At 40.0% G+C, this 20,147-nt stretch overlaps 1 protein-coding gene across 2 annotated transcripts in view; it reads left to right on the forward strand.

The window, feature by feature from the left end:
• Positions 1–2,017: 2,017 nt before the first annotated feature.
• LOC133218669 (transient receptor potential cation channel subfamily M member 3) overlaps positions 2,018–20,147 on the forward strand; it is a 337,140-nt gene continuing 319,010 nt past the window's right edge. For both annotated transcript variants that reach the window (XM_061365328.1, XM_061365330.1), the window contains exon 1: positions 2,018–2,214. In XM_061365328.1, the coding sequence (XP_061221312.1) occupies positions 2,056–2,214 (159 nt within the window). In that variant the 5' untranslated portion in view covers positions 2,018–2,055. The remainder of the gene's footprint in view (positions 2,215–20,147) is intronic.

The following is a 20,147-nucleotide window of genomic DNA, read 5'->3' on the forward strand; positions in this document are numbered from 1 at the left end:
AGATTGTCAGGTTCAAATGAATTATGGACTGAAACACGAATGAAGACATTTTCCGTGCTGAAACCTCAACCTTAAGATCTGAAAAGGAACAATATTTTCACTTCTATTGACATGTGAACTGCTTTTCACATTTGACCCTCTGATGTTCCTCAAATGACCTGTGTTATAAACTACTTTTACTGAAGCTTAAATTGCTCTTGGCTATGATTTTGTTCTATTTTAGTTTCAAGTTTGTAGTCTATTTAAAATAGCAAAGCTATTTTATATAAAAGCATTCACTTGCTTTTCTGTTTTATATTACATGGTACTGAAAGCTGATTAAGTAATACAGTGCTATGTAACTAAACAGGCACCAAACTTCGTATTCTAGCTACAAAATAATTAAAAAAGACTATTGACAAATAAGTAACACCAGTGTTCTGAATTGCTGAATGAATTCCTTTTATTCTCCCCTCCTTATTATTCTCCCCTCCCAAGAAGACTGCTTAAGAGCCTGTCTTCTGGGTTTATGTGATTTGAGTTTTTTAAAATTAAGCTGCTTACAAATTTTTGTGGGATTTGAAAATCATTAGATTCCTCTAATGCATAAAGAAAAACACTGGAATTCATAAATTTGATACCTATGACTAGGAGATGAAGACAAGAGAGGAGTTGATCTATAAATGTCTTAAAAAATGATAAAGCTAATTGACTTAATCAGCAAAGATGACCCAATACTAATGTACCTCATGGAGAAACAAATGAAGCTAAAAGAATTCATGAGAATAGTTCACTCACTAACTTGTTATAGTTAGATATGTTGGAATGAAAAGACCCTCCAGTAACATCTACCTCCACTGAATGGAAGGTACCTAGTCAGGAGTGATTAGGGGTCTGAAGGGCATTAGACTACTTACTGACATAACAAAATCTTCCAATCTGTATTTCATAGAGAATTTAATATGTTCTTTGGAAACTCTCACCCATTTTTCTTGCTTATTATTATGTCATTTAAATATACCATAAGGAAAATATATCCTTTCATAAACTATTTGAAGTACAGTGGCTATAACTAGAATAATATTATTCATTGCAATGTCATATCATCTTTTAAAAATATTTAGCTTTTACTTCAGCTACTTCAGAAGCTTCGAGAGAGCACCATACAACTGACCTTTTCAGTAAAATGGTACGCTGAGGTATCTTTGTAAGAAGGGTTAAATCATAAGTACAAGTGTTTAGTGCCTGCAAAACACTTACTGCGCATTTAATGATCCCTGAAAACCAGTATCTATCAAGACTCCTTTTTAATATGGCTGTGTAGAGCAAGATGAAATATTTACCTTGTAATGCTGCTGCCTGAGCTTGTACACTTACATGCTGACTAGCCATGTCGTTAGCCCAGGTGTTAGGACTCTCACCTCCTGAAGGTGCAAAGAGCTCGGAGAGCAAAGAAGACACAGCTTTCCTGTATGGCACAGCACTAGTGTCCTTTGCTCAGCACGCTGAGCTGGTAAGCCTGGTGTACACGTTCCTAAAGTGCTTGTTAGGGCACACTGAATTCAGAAGCCTCACTACGACTGCACGTCCTTCCAGTATTAGAAAAACTTTTAGTTCCAGAGACGCCCCTCGAGAAATTTGAGAAAGAAAAGCAGCCCTCCCGCCCCCAAAGGTGTGCCAACTAACAGGTATCATTCCGCCTTTTGCTTCTGACTTGGTGTTTCCAAGTATCTCAAGTGTAAACAGGAGAGAAAACCGCTGGACTTGGTGTGGAAGTTCCGCACCGGTAAGCGCTGGTGGACTCGAAAAAAGAACATGTTTATTGCGGGGAAACTAATTGTGCCACTACGCACACAACCCTCGCCCCTCCACCCGTCTGGGAGAGTGTCACCCTACTGCCCCCCCGCACTCCCCCCTTCCCGCCGCCCGCCCCACAACGGAGACACCGGAGAGAAGGCAGCGGCGCTCCGCCCTGGTCCGCCTCCCCTATCCCCCCCTCCTCTGCGGAGTCTGGGCAGCACCGTTAAAGTAAGGGCGGCGGAGAGAGGTGTGGGGACTGTAGTGGTGTTTGCTGCCATGGGGCAGAGGCAGCAGAGCCCCGGGGCGGCGGAGCGGGGTTGTGCCGCCGATGGGGCGGCGAGCGGCAGCCGCGGGCGGCTGGCGGAGTCCTGGCGGCGGCTGAGCTCCCGGCGCGGCTCCGCCAAGCGGGGCGGACCCTCCGCGGCCGCGCCGCCGGTGAGTGCCTGCGACTGCGACCGCTACCGGGAGCGGGCTCGGGCTCGGGCTCGGGCTCGGGCTCGGGCTCGGGCTCGGGCTCCTCCGTGCGGGCAGCTCGCGAAGGCGGGTGCTGGGTGGGGGTGGTGTTGAGAAACCTGTTGCACTTCGGGAGGACGAATGCCCCTTCTGATGCGCTGTGCCTGACTAGTTCTAACAGGTGCAAGTCTCCCGCTTTCCTCTGTGTGTGTCTGTTCGTTTCGCGGCGAGGTTGGCGCTTCTCCGGCCGGAGCAGAAGCTCTCGTTGCCGGTGTCGGTGTAGGAGCCGCCCGGGAGTGCAGCCAGCGTGGCTGGGAAGTAATAGCTTGAGACTTGTGCCTGCGTGGTGCGGCTGAGAGGGGAGTTGCAGCTATCATAAGCGAAAGACTTGAAGGCAGGTAGACTAAAAACATGCGCTTGAGAACCATAAGTGTACTTCTTGCGAAGGTGTATTCCCTGGCCGTGTGTCTGCCTTCAGCCAGCCGGGTGGGATATGTCAGGAATCCCTGAGGTGGATGGTACAGGCATCTTGATGAAGATGCATGGCACAGCATAGATTATGTACAGAAAAGCAAACATTTTGGCAAGGTATACGCAGAAATTGAAAGAACAAATTGAGTATTCAAGTAGAAGTGAGCGGCATTTATTAGAACGCTTCGTGGTCTTTTTCTGTGGGATCAGAATGCTAGTGCTACGTGCTGGGAAAACATACAAAAATTTTGGATGAACTGCTCACTGTCACAAGTACAACCTCAGGTCTCATGTGTTTAGAAGCAATGTTGTGTGTTCCTACTGAAAGCTGACTCCATAAGGTCTGGAATAACATGCCTCACTCAATAGATCAAGTGTATTGTTTCAAAACCAATCACTGATATATATGCTTTTGAGCTGGGGGGAAGATGCCCACAGGTGGAATGCCAATTGGGGAAATAACATAAGGATGAAGAGACCTACGGTAGAAAGGATGCCATGGCAACAAGAAAGCATCAGAGAAAGTAATACTCTCTTATGGAGGGGGAAGAGGAGGAGCATCACATTCATCTGTCTCACACTATAGATTAAAATACTATAATTTAGTGGGCCTTTTCTTTTTGTTTTGTTTCAGGATACACTAACTTTTTGCAGTAGATGCCTTAAATTTAATTTCCAGGATTAAGAGTTCTGTTTGCCACAGCTCAGCAGAAAAATACACAATGAAGTTGAGGATGGGGTTTGGTTGGTTTTTGCTTTTTTTTTAAAGGTGCGTTGAGTTTCTCTTCTTCCAAACAAAGTTACTTCCTGTGGCTTACAGCAGAGATGAATTCTTACTCTGGCAGAACCCAGAATGTGACTCAGGTTGCAACTGTTTGGCCAGAATTGAAAGTCTGTATTAATCTTCAATTATTCTTTACATTTCCAGAGTCTTTCTAAATGGATAAGCAGCTTCTTCCTGTTACCTTGTCTCAAGCAGTAGTTAAGTGGTGTATTTATACTGGAATTGCATTACATTTAAACTTCTGAATTCCATGAATTGCAGGACAGATGGGAAAGGCTGACCCTGATTATTATTTTTTTTTGTTTAATTTGTGTTAGGTTTTTTTATAAACATTTTTTGGTGAATAGGTAGCTGTTAGTTTGTGTTTTCATTTATACACTTTATTATAAGAGAGCATAGGATTTTTGAAACCACATTTCACTAAGAGTAACTCACTAGGGATCATTTTCAAAAGCAGCAACATAGAATACTAATCCTGAAGACATTTCCCACCACCATCTTTTTTCCTCACCCATTCTCTCCAGACAAAACCTGGAAAAAAAAAAGTAAGGTTTAAATCCTTTTAGCATTAGCTCTTCCCCCCAGCCTTGCCAGCCTAACTGTGTTTTCCTTGTAGTAACTTCTCTTTGCCTTCCTCCGTTTATTTCTTAAAGGTTGTTACTTTTCTGAGGAGTTTTGGGGTGTTGAATTAGGAGGGTGGCATAACTGACTCTGTGCACGTGTTTTTTTGCACATTATTCTTCCCTAATCTTGTAATAATAACATTGTTCTGGAGTCTCAGATGATTTCTGTGCCTTTTTAATTAAGAAAGGTTAGGTTTAATCAGTTAATCTTCTGGAAACTGGACAGGATGTGTAGACTTGCTTTCTTTTGCTCCTAAAGCAGGCTAGTTTATCAGCCTTTTGTAGTATACCTTAGGGGAGAGCCTGCTACTGTTTGCAGACAGTTTTGGATAGGTGAAAACATAGAAAAATCATTTGTTTAGAGCAATCTTTGCGGTTTAACATATGTAACAGACTTACTTCTTTAAAACTGGGATTTATTCAAAACAAAATGCAGAGTAACCTAGGGTGGTGGTGGTGTGTATTTCATTTTGCGTAAAGGGTCTCATACGAATGTCTTTTAAAGCCATTTAAGTAGGTGTTCTTGTCATGCAAGAAAACAAAAATTTGGCATTTTGAGGAACTAGTTTCTCCGTGTTAAGTCTTGGTTTAGATTTGCTGTCAAATGCAGAACTTTTAAATTAGTAACTGCACGTTGTATTTAGCAGTGAGAAAACCTTTTTTTTTTTTTTTTTTTTTTTTTGCATCAATCTTATCAGGTACAGTCTATAAATATCTTATTTTTTCAACCTTTCTTTTATGTGATTGTAGAAGTTGCCCGTCCTGATGTTTCACACAAAATCAGTGAAAAAGTAACAATAATCCTGAAAATTGACTTTTATTTCTTTAATTCCAAAAGAATAATTTATAGTCGTATTTCTTTGACAAAACAGTTGGGATTTCTTTTTGTTTAGCTTAGTTTGGTTTTGTATTATTCCTTGAGTGATAGAGGAAGATTTGTTTTATTGGCAGGAGTGGAGGAAGGGAAGGATATTTGAGATGGGCTCTTGCAAACCTCTTCTAAGATTGGCTAGATTGCCTACGTGGCTGCCTCTAAACAGTCTCTCTCTTTAAAGCTGTTATTTTTGTTTATAATGTACTGACCCCAGTTACATTTTGAGTAAAGGGGTTACATATTGAGGAACTAAAGTACAGCTGCTTCTTTAGAAATTAAGCCTTTTCTCTGATTTCCCTCTCTCCATCATCTGTTTTTGTAACTGATAAAAGAAAGCTGCATGGAAACCTCCTGCTCAAATTGATGAAAGTTTTGCCATTCGGAACAGCACATAACATTTTTGGATGTTAAATTTCTGCCCATAAAGAGGAATGTCTGGCTTCTTTCTATGAAGATGTTGAGTGTCATTTATACTTAACAGCCTCTGATTTCTATGAGTTTTTCAACCCATTTTGACCAGGCTGCATGGTATAGTGTTCCAGTTTAGTAAAAAAAGAGGTATGTGGCTATTCTCCTGTACAGTTTCTGTTTACAGCAACTTATTATTGTTCAAAGATAATAGGTTTTTCTTATTGCTTTTGAGCTGAGTCTTCCCACAGGATATTTATATGAGCTCAGATACAAAATTATAAGTGAGAAATGTACAAACACATGAAATACAGCTTTTCCCTTTTACTTTGCTGTGGCATCAATGAAATCACAGCTGTGAACCAGGTTATTGATCCTGTCCTGGACACTGAAGATCAAATGGGATGAGTACAAAGGATTGGCAGGGAGAAATCAGCTACCTTATGGCAAATCTGAGCTATAGTTACATGTATATGTGGTTGAGGAACAGTACACAATACAGTAGTTGTCACCCAGTGGGTGAAGAGTTGGATTTCAGGGGGACTTGTTGTGGAGCAGATTTGAGGGCCTTGAACAAAGTTCAGTTTGCCCTCTGAGTTCCACATCTGTGAATTTCAGAAATCAGTTCTCATTTTCTCTTTCTGAATTATTGTGGCAAAAGCATCTTTGCCAAGAGGCTGACCAGCCTGGTGAGCATTGTTTAGAGGCAGCCGTGTGTGTGACTTAGCTAATATTAGCTCTTGCAGACCTTTTCTATCTCCAGTATCCATCTTTTTCTCAGCTTCTTCCAATAAAACAATTCCCTCTTAATCATTCAGGGGCTAATTAACTAGGAGTTACATGGGAGAGAGATTACAGCCCAGAGTAAAGTGACAAAATCGTGGGGCAAAGGCAGGACGCGAAAATGCAGGGGGGGAAGAGCAAATCGGGTATGTTAGAACTGGACAGAACAACACCTATTTCCAGAGTGTGCACGTAACGCACACAGCCTGGGAGCTGAGCACCAGGACAAAGGTTTAGCATATGGCTAAAGAGCTGCAGCATCACTGGGTTAGCTGTGATGTGGTGAGAGCTCATGTGGCTGGAGTGTTGTGATGGATGGAGATGAGCCCTTCAGGAGGGACAGGCAGGGAAGAGGAGGAAGGAGTTTGCCCTCCATGCAGAGGAGCAGCTCAGATGTTTGGAGCACAGGTCTGGATAACAGCATGTAGATCAGGGTCAGTCACTAAGTGTAACACCGTGGTGGGATGTGTTACAGACCACTGACCAGGGTAAAGAAGTAGAGCTTTCTCTGAAAAATCTGAAGAAGTCTCTCTGTCACAGACCTAAACCTCACTGGAAACTTTAATGTGTTAGGATGCCAGCCATCCAGAAGATTGCTGGAGGGTGTCGAAAATAATTTCTTGCTGTTGAATGGTCCCCAAGTCCTTGTGCAGCACACCGTGCAGACCTTGTCCATTGAAAGTTTGACCCGTTTTGCTCATGCAACCTATTGTATGATTTTCTTTGAAGGAAAAAGTTGTATTTGTCTTTTCTGCTGGTAGGCTGAAACAATGTTCTCATGACTTCTTTCTGCACTTTGAAGGCAAGGCAGTGCAGGTGGTATAATTGTTGATAATGAGTGGGAACTGTCCACAGGCTCCTTTCTCAAAATTAGTTGGCTATATTTCTCCTACAGCCAAGGAATTTGCACAGTGTAACAAGACAGAAAAGTCAAATGTGCACTGCAGCACAGCACAGGTCAGGGTGTACTCAGCTTTACTAGTGTATGGATCACTGACTCCTTGATGTGCAATGGTCTCCCTGTCAGGAGCACTATGAATGGAGAAGGTGATACAGTGATAGCAGACACAGATAAGGTAGGTCCTCACCACCTTTTTTGTTGTTATCAGCAAGGTCTGCCAGGCCTCTGCTCTTACTGACAGGTCTCAAGGAGGAGAGGAGCTACCAGCTGGGGACAGTGGTCCAGTTGATGTTCATTCAAGAGCACTTGGCCCACACACACACCCCTGGGACCTGTCGGGCTGCATCTCGAGGTGCTGAGGGAGATGACTGACGTCCTTGTGCAGCTGCTCTCCGTCAACTCTCAAAGGTCATGGAGATCAGGGAGGTCTCAAAGAGTGGAGAAAGGCAAATGTCATCCCTGCCTGCAGAACAGGGCAGCAGCAGCCTGGGAAGCTGCAGGCTGGGTGGCCCCCTGCCAGCTCCAGGTAAAATCAAGGAGCACGTCCTCCTGGAGCCCACGCCTGGGCACATGAGGGAGCAGGCAGCGATAGGAGCAGGTGCCAGCGAGTTTCTACAGGTAAATCATGCCTGACCCACCTGACTGCTGGCTGCGATAGGATCGTGGGGACACGAGGAGAGCAGTGGATGCTGCCTGCCTCTGCTCCAGGCTTTCAGCATGCTCCACCAATATCCTCCTGTCCAGGCTGTGAGGTTATGATCTGGGGAGGAGGACAGAGTGGTGGGTGAGGACTGGGTTGGGTGATGGGCTAAGGGAGGTGGTTGTGGGTTGGACATTGCCTGGAGGCCAGTATTGAGCTGGTTCCGCTGGGTCTGTTCAGGGCCTGGACTCTTCAGCCTCTCCATCAGCAACCAAGGAGGGGATGGAGTGTACGTACAGCCCTGTGAGATGGCAGCTCAGGGCTGGCCCTGGGCGCTGGTGGGCAGTGAGGTGAGCCTGGGCCACCCATGTCCTCAGGCAGCAGTAAGGGCCAGCAGTTCCTGGGGTGATGTGAGCAGGACATGGGCCAAGAGCCAGGGGAGGGCAGGGACTGTCCCCTCTGCTTGGTGTTTGTCAGCTCCTGCCTGGGTACCACCTCCAGTTTGGATCCCCAGGACAGGAACAACGCTGTCAGACTGATGGGAACTGAGGACAGGGCATCGACAGGGTGAAGCTGGGATCCCTTACCCTGTGAGGAGAGGCTGCAGGACCAGGTCTGGTTCATCTGGGAGGAGCAGTGGCTTTGCAGCCACCCATCAGCATCACTGGCAGAATGGGAGGGGACAGAGGAGATGCAGCCAGGCTCTTTAAATTGGTGAGTGGTGGGAGTGAGAGAGGCAGCAGCACAGGTGAAACACAGGAGGCCGAGGCTGGAGGGAAGAAGCAGCTCTTTAAATTGGTGAGTGGTGGGAGTGAGAGAGGCAGCAGCACAGGTGAAACACAGGATGCCGAGGCTGGAGGGAAGAAGCAGCCTTTCCCCCAGGAGGACAGCAGTGGAGCCGGGGCCTGGGGAGCTCCACACCCCAACTGGTGAAGTCCGTCTGACTCCCCCTGCTGCGCCTGTTGTGGGCATGGGCTCATGACCATGGAGACCTCCCCAAGTCCCAGCCTGCCTGAGTTACCCTGGGACTGTGTAAGTCAACATTAAAAAGTCCTTTGAGAATTAATCTACAAGACACATGCTAGCACATCTAGTAACTCGTCTATAATCTTAATTTATTGAGAAACGTAAAAGCATACCAACATTAGTTACCAGAAGTGAAAACACACTTCTTAAGAAAAGCAGAAATGTAAGTTCCAGGGCAGGCACTGGTAAAATAATACGATAATATTAAAAAAGGAAAGTAACACTTTTCCTGGCCATTCTTCCTCCTGCACTGGCAGGAGGGTGCACCCCCCTCTCACGTAGTCCCCCAGCCCAGCCCTGGCTCCTTGCTGCCTCCTTCAGGAGGAGCTAGCTACAAGCAGATGTCTGTTTAATAATGCTTTTCTGATTGTTTCATTGTACAGAAAGTCTAGCAATAAAAGATCCAATAAAAATAGAAACAAGAAATCTCTGTAAGTGGTGTGACTTGGAAGTGAGAGGAAGGCTTGAGTGGATGAAGCCTAGAAGAGGTGTTTGTGCAGGCGGTGGGTTGTATGTTCTGCTGCTGTAGGACTTGAAATGAATTGTAATGAATTTTACTTATGATCTGGTTTTGCCACCTTTGAAGAGGAGATTTGTTTTCATTATGAATTAATATTTAAGTTGTTGGTAGCTGAAGAGAGCATAACTAGTTCTCTTCTCAAATACTTTGTCATGCCTGACAAATTGGACCTTTTGTCTAGCTTTTAGGTAATTGCTCTTTTTTCTTAATTTTGGCATCTATGAAATGTGTTTTTAAAATATTATCTGGTATATAGTGGAGTGTTTTGTTTTTTGATTGTTTTTTGTTTGGGTTTCTTTTTGTTTTTAGTTTATTTCTGTCTGCTGTGGATGAACAATTTTTTTTTTTTTAAACTTTTATTTAGATGGCTTCATAGCAAAGCCAAAGCTAATGGCTGTTTATACTTCAAACTAAACACAATGTTCAGCAGCTCAGGATCAGTTTGCTTCTTTAAGAATCTCTCCTGAATATGCTGCCTAATATCTCCCTATGGTTGGCTTCTAGTGAGGAAATCTGTAAAGAAGGTTCTTAATATAGACTGGTCCTCTGTACTTGTCTGAACAACAGATCCTGAGTTTGTTCTTTTACTGGGAGGTGGGGGGGCGGGGTGAGTGGGGGGGAAAGGAGTGTATTCTGTGCATTACTTCTTTAGTGCATGTGTGGTCCTGTCAAGCAGTGCAACAGCTGAATTTTTAAAGGTTAATAATTTATTATGATTTTAGGGATCATGTGTGTTTTGTTGTTTTTTTGTTTTTTTTTTTTTTGTTGTTGTTGTTATTTGTCTGTGTGTCATTGGGTGTTTTGGGTTGTTTGTTTTTTTTTTTCCCCCTCAGAACTGTCCTGAGAAAAACATTTTTGCTTGCATGTTGCCATTCTTGTGAAGGACTTCTCTGTTGTATAGACTAAATACTGTCTGATACTGGGAAAACATCCTCTGGTAGTAGAATGGAGTGACTTTGAAATTGCTAAATTTTGTGCTGAAGAGAAAGTTCCAGATTTTGGGTTTAAATAATTCCGGAAGATGCTTGTATTAGGCAACCCTAGGGTGTGATTTTTAGCACAGAAGATGAGGAATACAGAAAAAGCAAAGCAAAACAAAACAAAAACCAAATAAAGAGAGGAAATGAATTCTTATTAAAATGGTAAACCAGAACAATGATTCAATTTCCACAATTCTCATCTGTTTGTCTTCCCTGAAAATACATCAGGGGCTATTATATTGAAGACAGTGTGTCTAAGAAAATACAAAGGACTGAATTTATCTGGCTATTTCTTGTTCTTTCTTGTGGAAATTATAATAATAAATAATTATTGTACAGCCTAGTCTGTATCTGAAATCAAACTGCATATATTTCAAAAGGAGGTGCAAGTTTAATAATTAGAATGACGGTGTTGAACTCTATGGGCAGAATTTAAGAGTTATTAATAATTGGGGTTTCTCACTTTATGTCATTTGCTTCTTTGGGGCCTGATAATTTTTAAGTGGTGTCTGATTTTCCTTTTTAATAAAAGATTGATTTCAAATTGAACATCCAGAATCAACAGACATATTTTAAAATCTTGAGCACTTATAATTGTATGCTGTGGATGAACTGTGAGTCTGAGTTGGCTGTGTAAGAGTACTGTTGTTCCTGACCACCCTGTCAAAACAGGCCCCCAAAGGCTTCCTTTCTTATAGGACCTTTTATCTGTTGCCTGTTCTGTACAGTTGCTCAGGTCTTGCCTGAAAATACTGGATTTCATTAAAAAAGAGAAAAATGTTTAAACTCCAAACAAAAATTTAGGAGTAAGTAAAAAGGAAACCATCAGTGTGGGAAGATGAGAAATCCTTACACCTGTGACTAGAAGCATGAAAACTTGTATCTAGATTAGTAGACACCTTCAGCTTCCACTGTTTGCAAGTGACATCTCTCTTGTCTTTTGATTTGTGTGGGGTTTGTTGTTTTATCTTCTACTCTCATTTTTTTCACCGTAGGAAGCAACTACTATGAGACATGCATGTAGGTTTTTGGAATTCACCTGAAGGTTATGGTATGTTCTATTCATCACTTTTTTAATACAGACAAGTACTTCTCAGAGTATCCGAGACGTTAATACCGGTTAAGAAAGCAGGGACAAATTTTTAGACATGACTTGTACTTTTAGTCAAACACTGTCCAGAAAGTAATGCAGGTATCCTATTATAACTCATTTGCTGTGTTTGTAGCTGAAAGAAACTCTTTAGGGACATATATCTAATACTTATCTGAAGTAGCACTTCAACAATTCTGTCACATTTCAAAATGAAAATGTAAAAGAAAAAAAAAGTCTTACTTTCTGGAACAAAGACTTTTTTTTCCATTCTTATGTTCCTTCTGCTTTTAGATAACATATCTTTTTTAATGACATAATAGAACTGTTGTGTAAAGTATATACCAAGTAGGCAATCTCCTGTTGCAACTTTCGGAAGTTAGTTGTGAATTGCAGTCTTGTTATAAAACCCTGTGAATCACAGTGACTGCAGAATTGCGAGGAGGAAAAAGAAAGTCTAAATAAACAACTAAATGAAAACTTTTTGCTACTTATTGCCACTCTTAAGTGCTTCTCTGGATTTAAAGTGTAATGAGGAAGTATCTGACGGTGATGTGCTAATTTAGCTATTTATTGTCTTTATTTTTCATTACTTCCCCTGAATTGTAATAACATGATATTTACTGTGATTATTTTTTCAGCATTTTACTCACACATTTAATTATCTTTTTATGAGCACATCATATAGTTACTATTTTTAGTGGCTGGGCTGAGCTGGTTTATAGACCAGCTCAGAAAAAAATTAAATTTTGTCAACATAAGTGTAACCTTCAGTTATGTCAGAGTATTTATGCTTAATCCTATCATACATTTAAGATCAAGAAAAAATGAATGGAGAAATATGTATGCGTATATTTATATGTGTATATGTGTTTCTCAAGGTAGTGGAAAATCATTTCCAAATTTTAGACCAAGAAAGGAAGAGGGAGTTTCTGCAGCCAAACCTTATGTTTGGCTTTACAAATGGTACCCTATTTCAAGTTGCTGATGACAACAATTTTGAAATATTGTTCAATTCATAGGAGGAGTGTTAGCAGTGTTAACTGAGAATTGAGTTGCACAGGCTTCTTGTTTGTAGTTATCTTCTGCATGTTTAAAAAAATTAAGAACCAGTTTTCTTTGACTGTCAGGTCTTACGTATCCATGTACATGCTCTGAAAATGTTAGTTATGGCACAATAAAGTCTGTGAACTTCCCTCTCTCTTGAAGGGTTCTGCTTTCAAAGCAGTCAAAACTAAAGGCTAAACCTGTGTCTTCTTCATGAAGAAGCAGAAGTGGCTTTAATAATTCTGTGGACCTAATAGCGTGATATTTCTATTCTCTAAGCACAGACCTCCATTAGGTAGTACTACTTGTTCCTCCAGAATGTGCCCTTATGCTGATCTACAAGGTATTTTGGCACGAGAAGTTCTTCATGGTCAGATGTGCTCTAGGGAATTGCATTAGTGGTACCCCAAGAGATGGGGATACAAAAAAAAAAAAAAAAAAAGGGAATGAAACAGAAAAAGAAATGTAGCCTCTGCGTGTGGCTGGATGACTTGGAATCGCCTAAGAGGCTGGTGGGAAGCTTTGGATCCTAAAAAAGTTGTCACAGGAAATGAATAGTATGTAGTAGTATCAGAAGTTGTGAATCAAGCTCAGGGACAAGTGGAAAGTTACTGAGGCAACAAGACAGGAGAAACAAATGAGCTCAGCAGTGAAGGTAGATGTTCACAGAGGTGTGCATATTTGTTCTTCATTCAATTATCAAAATTGTGACAGGGTTGAATTTGGTTCAACATAATTGCTGTAGAGATGAACCTTTTGATTTTCAGATGCTCTTTTTGTTTTAAAGAAAATATTTCCCTAATGCTTGGAGTTATTTTAAAAGCTAATAATAAAATATACCTGTCAGTCATTTACACTGGCAGTGGAAGAGCACAAGATCCTGTGTTGTATGAAAATACGGTTTAACCAGAATTCAAGGTTTCAGCCTCTGGGAACCATGACTGCAAATGCTCAATTTCATTCCTGACACTGCATTTGAAGTGGGTAGATTGCACCCTGGTGCTGAGCATATAAAACCTGTGAATATAAGAATGCAAAAGTGTAGGGATGCTAGAACGCTTTTAAAAAGTAGGAGTCTTAGAAGTCATTCATACGAGGCATTAAGGTGGCAACCCCTTAGTTATGATTGTTCTCTGTCACTAGATTTGACAATATTACTAAAACTCCCTGATGGCTATTTATCTGAAATACTGAGAGGACTTCAGGGATGTCTTATTTTACACTATTGCATCAATTCAGTTGTGATGCAAGTAGACCAGTAATGATTTGTCTCTATGTCAGTGTCAAGTGTGACAATATAGATACCAGTTCATGTTCCAAGTAGGGTCTCAGAAGCAAGACTGTAGAATGAGCTGGTGAAAATCTAAGATGAGTAATTAAGACAATGCAGAATAGAATATGTGGGTTGCAATGCACAACATTATTAAATGATAGTGCAATAGAAAGCAGCAGTTTCATTAACTGAAACACAGCTGTTGATCACATGGTTTTTCTGCAGTAAACAGAGGATACAACTAGCAACATCCTGAAATTGCTCACAGGATATTATTCAAAACCTAATCAATGAATATCCTTCTATTAGTATTAACTGATTCTCAAATAAGGGATGAATTTTGAGTCAGTAAAGAAACACACTCATGGTTTTGGTTCATCTTGTGTTTTTCTTGTTATGAATAAGATGCTTCTGGGCTACAGAGATACTGGTTTGGATTTTGTTTTCGTACGAGCACAGGTTCATCACCGCAGACCAAATAAACAATGGCTGTGAGGTAAAACCTATGCTTAAGTCACTACTTGAATCACTGTAATCTACTGACTATGGTATCTCAGTGGGAAAACTATGGCAAAGTGGCAACTGCACAAAAATATCTGTTAAAGCTGAAGTTTACCTTAGCTATTTCTGCTGGTGTTTTGTGCCTTTTTTTTTTTTTTTTTAAAGGTGGAGAAACTTTGAACACTTTAAAGATCCCTATATGCTGTGACTTAATTTGACTTATGAAGAATGCCAGCCCCTGTAGATTGCTTTTTGCACTCACCAAAATACTTGTGCTTTACTTTACCCATCATAAAAATCTTTTTATCTCACTTTTCCTGTTTCGTCAGCTGTGGGACTGTCTGAACCTCCCCCAGACCAGTCTCCCTTTTTAGGAGTTAACTGTATAGAAAGATGTCAATTTTTTCTTGGAAGTCAGTGATCTATCTGTGTGTGTGTCTTTCCCGGCTTGTCCTCTTCACATGTGTTAATTCTTTCCCTCAAACAGAAACTTTCTGCAACACTGCAACTACCTCCTCTTTGCATATTTTCTCTTCCCACTCCAATTTTGTATATATATAGTATATATATGTATACATACATTAAAGTCTTTTTTGAAAGTTGAGTCATAAGGATGTGTTTATATTGCACTATTTTTGGAGAATGAGCAGAAGTACTGTTATAATAAAAAACACTGATGGGCTCATCCCACTTTTTAATTGGATTTTAGATCTGTAGACAAGTACAGGTTGTGTGAAGCAGTGACTGTTCACCATGGATGTTTCCATATCTCCTACCTACTATATTTATTTTGGTTCCCATAGCCTTTCCTCCTTTATTTCATCTTCTTAGAAACAGCAGCATAGTTAACATTGTGATGCTTAGGCTGTTAACTGGCTCTTTCCGAGTTGGGTGAGTTGGAGTGTGGGCTGGAACTTGAAAGAGTTGCCTCAGAACCAGCCTGCTAGAATTGAAAAGGCTAGTGAGAATATCTCTAGGTGGTCAGGGGTCTTGTGACATAAACTAAACCACTTAATGTTGAAACTAGAGGCAAGGCTTAACAAAGATTCATGTCTAAATAAGCGTGCCTGTTTGGCTTTTCATATGTATATGTATGTGTATGTGTACGTGTGTGTGTGTGTATGTATATGTTATTTTATTTAACTTCTGGCAAAGGTTAAAAGAACATCCTGGCAGATTTGTATATGGACGTTTCCTGGGCCCTTTCCAGCTGATCACCTGGCATTACAACAGGATAGCAAAGTGATTCTGATACCTGGACAGAGACTGAGGTAGTCTTTGATAGAATTAGTCTCATAGCTCATTTTATTTAATGTAATGATTTTGACTGTATTCTCTAGTCTCCTACTGAGAATATCAGGTCTATTCGAGTTGCATAAATGTTGAAATATTTTTAATTTCCTGGAGGCAGTGACTCTAAAAAAAAAATAATAAATTAATGCAGTCTTATAATTATGCAGTTATTCTTCACTTAATAACATGGCACTAGAAAGCTATAGTTAATTGTGCCTCCTGTGCTAAATGCTGAATGGGATGTTGTCATCATAGGCAGCTAGGGAGATCACAGTTGCTAGCATCTGGGGTGTGTGTTTCACAAACAGCTGTGTGTCTCATTGCAGAATGTGTTCTAACAGAAGGAACACTTCAAGTCAAATTAAGGAAGTTGAGGATATTTCACTGTTCCAGTAATCTGACTAGAGATCTAGAACGTTGGGAACAGGGTCTCAAACACATTGTGTGAAGAAGATCCATGGTTTCTTATTTCAGTTAATTAATGTCAGAACTTCACCTGCTGTAGTTGCCAGGCTTCTGGATCTTGAAGTTTGCCTTAGAAAGCACTGCTTGGTTGTCAGATAGGTAATAAGTCTCAAATTTTTATCAGGAAATTCAGCTGTTAAAATGTTGATTCTGCTGTAATCAGCTCGTGTATTGCTGGTGTGGTAGATGTGTACGCATGCACACAATAAACTTAACATTGGTGTTAAGTGCTGGTAATAGATACATTGTTCAGTGTATAATGAAGCAGATACAGAAAGTATAGCTTACATGTATCTGGGCATTGTAAAGAAAGTCTTCCACTTGCTGCCACTTGCCCTTGGGCTTTCTTGATTTTTCTGGTATTTTCTGGATTACCCACAGCTATAGTTCCGAATGTACTGTTGAGCCTTCTGAAATGCAGATATGTCTGATGTACGCACACAGATGAGAATCTGATGCACTTTAACTGCTCTGGGCATCCACACACATGGCACATAGTTCATCAGCTGTTTTCCTTCTTGAAAAACTCACAGGCCAGGACAGGATTTGGTCCCAGAAGCTGTAGCTGAATTAATGAATTAGTTAATGAACCAAACCACATAGAGGATTCCCAGATTTCTAAATAGAAGTTTGTCCTAAACACAGTCCCCCATATTGCTGTGGTTTTAAAGTGACCCTTCTATCTAGGCATGGCATTGGCAAAGCTGTAATGCTTTTAAGGAATACAATATTATATTTATAGGTTTTCCAGGGTTGTCTGTGTGGATAGATTTTGTGGTTTGTGTGGATTATTTTTTTTGTTTGGTTGGTTGGTTGATTGGTTGTTTTTTTTTAATTATTTTTCCAAAATGAAACTTCAGAGATAAAAGAACAAGACTTCATTTTCAGATGAGCTGGTTGTTTATAAATAATAATTAAAAAAATGGGTTAGATAACTGTGGAAGACCTCTGCATTTGACAAAATAAGAGTATTGAACAGTTGAAGAAAATGCTTGTACAGTTGGACTTCATGATCTTAAAGGTCTTTTCCAACCGAAATGATTCTATGGCATTCTTATACATGCAAGTAATGAAGAAACATGTTTTCACAGGTACAGTAGGAGACCTAGTGAATTTTTAAGCATGTTCAAAACCAAATAGTGGTATGTTTATGTGGAATTCAAAGCAAAAAGAAAAATCTTTGTTGAAAAACTTAAATAGTGTTTGCACCCGGCTTTTTAATCTCTGATGGATACAGTTGCTTTTCATATTTAGATAAAATCTTTGTGCAGTTACCAGCTTACTTTTGGATACTGATGTTGCCCTTGTCTCTTGCATAGAGAGAATCAGGTTCATACACTTCCCAGGACAGTGGAGAAATATTCAAAATACCTGAAATACAGATAAATGGCTGTCCTGGGTTCAGCTGTAATAGTTATACTCGAGGGGCAGATCGCTGCTCGAATCGGACTGGGTGTTGGTCAGTGGGTAGTGAGCAACTGTATTGTGTGTCACTTGTATTTATTCTTGGTTTTTTTTTTTTTTTTCCCCATCCTTTTTTAGTTTTACATTATCTCCCCTTGTTATTTCATTTATCATTATTATTGGTAGTGATAGCAGTACTTTTGTATTATACTTAAGTTACTGGGCTGTTCTCATCTCGGTCAGTGGGATTTACATTCTTTTGATTCTCCTCCCCATCCTTCCCGGGGGGAAGTGGGGGGAAGAAAGGGAAGAGTGAGCAAGCAACTGCATGATTCTGAGTTACCATCTGGGCTTAAACCACAACAATGGCAATATCACAAAGGTATGTGTTTGAAACTGTTTTAAGACTATATTCTTAAAACCATATGCTATGTACTAAAACTGCTATGCTAAGTAACCTGGCATAGCTGCAATTTGCAGATAATAAGAACTAAGATGAAATTGTGTCCTGCTAGTAAGCAATCACATAAAGACTTTCAAAATTTAACATCTTCTTTGTTTGTATCGTAAGTATGCCATTAAGAAACCTGTCTGATTATATTTAAGGATCAGCAGTGCTGAAGTCTGGAAATACACAGTCCTAACTGAAGAAGGAACCTTTTCTTCTTTGCCAAATGGAATTTAAACAGTGATTTGGCATATTATAAAACACATCCTGTTGTTTAAAACTCATAGAGGTCTGATGGTAATACATAAAAAATAGGGCATTTAAAAAGTCTCTTCCAACAAAAGGAGATTTCTGAGGCCCTGTTTCAACAATGTAGACAACCTGAGCCTGATCTTTTCATTTCTTAAGACTTGCTTTGAGAGGTAAGGGTAATAGTCATAATTTCAGTTAATCTATAGATTAATACAAACACCATTCCTGTTTTCAAGGTGCATTTAAAAATGTTTTTGTGCAGATGACCATCTGCTTTTTCTTTATCTGCTTCAGCATAGTACCAGGAATGTGAGAGGTCAGAAATTCTGGCCTAATAATTTGCCTTGTTTCAGTGCAGGATAAGTCAGAATTGAATTGCTACCTGAAATGTTGGAATGTTACCTTTACAGAAGTAAAATGAAAGTTGGAAAGGGAATAATCATCAGAATATATTTTAAACAATCAGTATATTTGAAATGCATAGATGTGACAGAAGCATAGGACTTTATTAAAAATAAGTGCTTAAATAAAAAGTCACTTTTGGTATTTTATATATATATATATATATACACTAATATTACTAGTATTTTATTTGCAGCCTTAGAAATATATATCTTACAGAATTCCCCATTGAATTTGGATCCTGTCAGCAAATGCCAACAACAGAAGGAAAAACTCCCAAAAATCTGTTATCAACATATAGTTAGGTCTGCCCTTTAAAGAGAAGTACTATAGCTTTTGGGAGAGAAAAGAAGCATAAAAAATTAATCTTTTTGAAGGGCATGTCTCATCACTGTTCTTTTTTTCTCTGAACAAAAGGCTGAAATTTTTGTTTGCATTTTGTTTGCCAGTCTTACTGTGGGATGTGTCTGCAGAACATTAGCAATAAAATATTGAAAACTTTTATCACTATTGTAGACAAACAAAAAAGTTAGACATGTCTAGAAGTGTACAGGCTATAGTCTACCTCCTGCAGCAAATAGAAATGGGAAGTTTATAAAAAAAAAACCCAAACAACTGAGTGCATCAAGGCAAATATTTGGCCTGTTCAATTTTGAATGAGAGTGATTAATGTTAGAATTAGTCCCAGATGATAATGATTGATTTCACAAAGTTCTGTGTGGCCACTTCAGCTGTTGACTTAAACTGAATGGCATGGGCTATTGTTTACATACTGTTATCTCCATAAAGTTCTCCTGTTGGTTTTTAGTCAGTAACAGCTAGAAGTCTACCTACTTATCTTCAAACATCTTTCTCCCTCAACAGTCCTCTGTGCTTACTGTAACAGAAGCAGAAGCAAATTTTATTTATTTATTCTTTTTTGTTCTTTTTAACATACATGGGTAAAGGCTATAAAAACAATGAGTTACTGCTGTGTAATTCTGCAGAATTCCAAAATTAATTTCTCTTCTGGAAGTATATTTCCCAACACATTTTGGTGGCATATCATCTAAACTCCCTTGTCACTTAACAATTGTTCAGTGTATGGTATTGCCTTCTGTACTATGAAATGACCTTCTGTTAGTTGACAAGGATAAGTTGTCCAGGTATTTCTGTGTGTAACTGCTGCTTTCCAATATTCTGTCATTGCCAAATGTGACTGCTGTTTCTGTGACAGTTTCTTTATATTAAGGCAACTAATGAAGTTGTGGAATAAGCCTAGCCTCCAGAATCATACATGAGGAAATCTGCTGGTAACCTCCCTCTTGTCTGGTGCATTTTTATTCCTAACTGCTGTTTCATGTGGTTTTTACTTTAATAATTTTATTCTCCCATAGTTTATCTAATCTCTTGCTATGTGGCAGTGTATCAAATGTTTTATTACAGTCAGAAGAAATAAAATTTACTACACTTCCCCTTTGTTCAGAAATCTATCTCTTTATCTAAGAAGGTCCATCTGACATGCTTTGTTTCAACCAAATTTCCTCAGACTTTTAGTCCTAAGCATAATGGAAACCACTAGCTGGTTGTGATTTTCTGTTTGGTGGGGTTTTTGGGGTGTTTTCTTTCGTTTGTTTGGTTGGTTGGTTGGTTTTTTTTTATGTGTGTGTGTGTTTTTCCTCTGTACAGCAGTATGAAAAAGGATGGGTTTTTTTGGGGGGGTGGGGTGGTGGTGGTGTTTCTTGCTTTGG

Source organism: Neopsephotus bourkii, unplaced genomic scaffold, assembly GCF_033783945.1.
Source record: "Neopsephotus bourkii isolate Nb327-2 ecotype Australia unplaced genomic scaffold, CSIRO-AGI_Nbou_v1 NB_1281, whole genome shotgun sequence".
NCBI lineage: Eukaryota > Metazoa > Chordata > Aves > Psittaciformes > Psittacidae > Neopsephotus > Neopsephotus bourkii.